The sequence below is a fragment of the Ammodytes marinus genome, assembly GCF_949987685.1.
Source record: "Ammodytes marinus genome assembly, chromosome: 1".
In the NCBI taxonomy this organism is placed as follows: Eukaryota; Metazoa; Chordata; class Actinopteri; order Uranoscopiformes; family Ammodytidae; genus Ammodytes; species Ammodytes marinus.
This window is the reverse complement of record NC_137230.1, coordinates 38446597-38449096: the sequence shown is the minus strand read 5'-3', so window position 1 is coordinate 38449096 and position 2500 is coordinate 38446597. Positions and strand designations below refer to the sequence as shown.

General features: G+C 39.8%; 1 protein-coding gene across 1 annotated transcript in view; it reads right to left on the bottom strand.

Moving 5' to 3' along the window:
- Nucleotides 1–2500, bottom strand: part of terfa (telomeric repeat binding factor a) — a 20511-nt gene that overhangs the window by 6701 nt on the left and 11310 nt on the right. Inside the window, exons 9-10 of the mRNA XM_080029393.1 lie at nucleotides 2009–2119; nucleotides 363–461 (exon numbers count right to left, since the gene is read on the bottom strand). Of these exons, the coding sequence (XP_079885519.1) occupies nucleotides 363–461; nucleotides 2009–2119 (210 nt within the window). The remainder of the gene's footprint in view (nucleotides 1–362; nucleotides 462–2008; nucleotides 2120–2500) is intronic.

The following is a 2500-nucleotide window of genomic DNA, read 5'->3' as shown; positions in this document are numbered from 1 at the left end:
GCGTTGCATTCTAGAACTTTGTAGAACTTTCTTGATGATGTCATATTACACACTGCACTTTTAAATGTTCCATTTCTATTCATTCGCTTTTCTAATGTGTTTTGTGTATTTTAATCTTGCCCCTGTAAAGCACTTTGAATGGCCTTGTGTCTGAATTGTGCTATAGAAATAAACTTCCCTTGCCTTTCCTACAGGAGGCCTCATTGTGTAAAAAAATTATCTCTCAGCTTTTATTTACATTTGAACAAAAAGAAGTGTCATGTCCAAAATTATTCATGAATAAAAATAATTAAAAGTCCAAATTTGCCAGCGGGTGTGGATCATTCCGGGCTTGACTGTATTCACTGGTTTTGTGGACTTACTTGATGGGAGATTGTCCAGGAGTTTTCTTCACGGGGGTTTTCTTTACGGGAACCACACAAAACCATTCTCCCTCGCTGTTAGAAGATGATTGGCTTCTGCTAACGACAGACCACACTCATTCAGATTGAACCGGGTGACTGACCCTGGGTTCCAAATCTCTTACTCTTTCTCTCTCTTCTCCTACATACTACATCTGACCATAAACAGAATCTAGTTAGGATGCAGTATGCTACACTTGGGACATACTTTTACTTATCTATCATACCCAGCGTTCCAAATCTCATACTCTTTCTCTCTCTTCTCCTACATACTACATCTGATCATAAACAGTATCTAGTTAGGGTGCAGTATGCTACACTTGGGACATACTTCTACTTATCTATCATACCCTGTGTTCCAAATCTCCTCCTCTTTCTCTCTCTTCTCCTCCATACTACATCTGATCATAAACAGAATCTAGTTAGTATGCAGTATGCTACAACTGGGACATACTTTAACTTATTTATTTCATCCCAACATGGCTCCTTGATCTTGCCTCTTGCTTATATATATCCGTCTCATTGCTGGTTGTTTTCATTCTCTATCCTACACACTACATCTGAAGTTGAATAGTATTTTAGTAGCTGTATTTCTTGTGACTTGTTTAAAGTTTGAATGGAGACAGTATGACGGAGGAAATACACTTCAAAGGAGGGGAAGTTTTGGAGGACTTTGAAGGCTGCTCCCATTGGTTTAAAATGTCATTCAAAAAGCAGTAAATTAGCCGTGTGTGTGTGTGAGTGTCAATATGGTGTGTGTGTGTGTGTGTGTGTGTGTGTGTGTGCTTGCTACAGTTTGGTTTGTGTGTGTGTGTGTGTGTGTGTGTGTGTGCTTGCTACAGTTTGGTTTGTGTGTGTGTGTGTGTGTGTGTGTGTGTGTGTGTGTGTGTGTGTGTGTGTGTGTGTGTGTGTGTGTGTGTGTGTGTGTGTGTGTGTGTGTGTGAGTGTGTGTGCTACAGTACGGGCTTTCATAGTGAATTAATCCTGTCTTCCAAATCTCTTACTCTTTCTCTCTCCTCTCCTCCATACTACATCTGACCATAAACAGTATCTAGTTAGTATGCAGTATGCTACAATTGGGACATACTTGTACTTATTTATTTCATCCTAACATGGCTCCTTGATCTTGCCTCTTGCTTTTATATATCCGTCTCATTGCTGGTTGTTTTCACTGGGAGGGTTTTGAAGGCTGCTCCCATTGGTTTAAAATGTCATTCAAAAAGAAAGTGAATTAGCCTAAAAACTGTCCTGCACTTTGCCCAGAGAAGAACCAGTGTAATTAGTCTGATGAGGGTAAACAATCATGGCATTTTATCTGGCTCTTCACATTATAACATCACATCCATTTTGGGTAGGGGTCCAGCGTAATTGCCGTTTCTTCTAAGCCATTGATAAACCTAGTTTTCCCGGACTCATTATACCCTCGTATGCTGATTAACTCTTAAATCACAGCTCCTCTAGGTTTCATGCTGAATACCCGACTTGTTTGTGGATAAAAATGCCTGGTTTGCTGCTTCATTTTTGGTCACTATGTTATCCGCTTGCCCTCAGCAGTGTATTTCTTGGCATTCTCGAAGCGTAGTTCTTTTCAAGAAGGCTATTTTTACCTGTTGGGTGAACCGCTGGACTGATTCTCAAGGTTAACTCTCGTTTCTCTGTTGGTGTGGGGATCATCTTCCTCACTGTCTGATGCAATCTGTCCTCGACTAGTGGATGCTCTGAAATACACACACACAGAAATACAGCACATTTAAAGCTACAGTGTGTAACTTTTTCCCATATATATGAATGGCTGTTATATTCGAGGCATTTCATTTTTTTTTTTTTCATTTATTTATTACGGCTCACGGCCATAGCACATGGCATGGAGCACACAATTCAACTGAAATCATTACAAAACAAAACAATGGTGCACGGCAAGGAAAAACAAAACAAAAACATCACTTAAACAATGGCAAAACATTTCTCAAAAAGGCACCTGTTTTAACAATAACCCCTGGCCAACTTCCAAACAAGTTGACACAAAGTTGATTAAGCCTATTATCAGCTCCACAAAACTCTCTCTGTATTTCTCAGTATGGCAGCGTATACAATCTGTC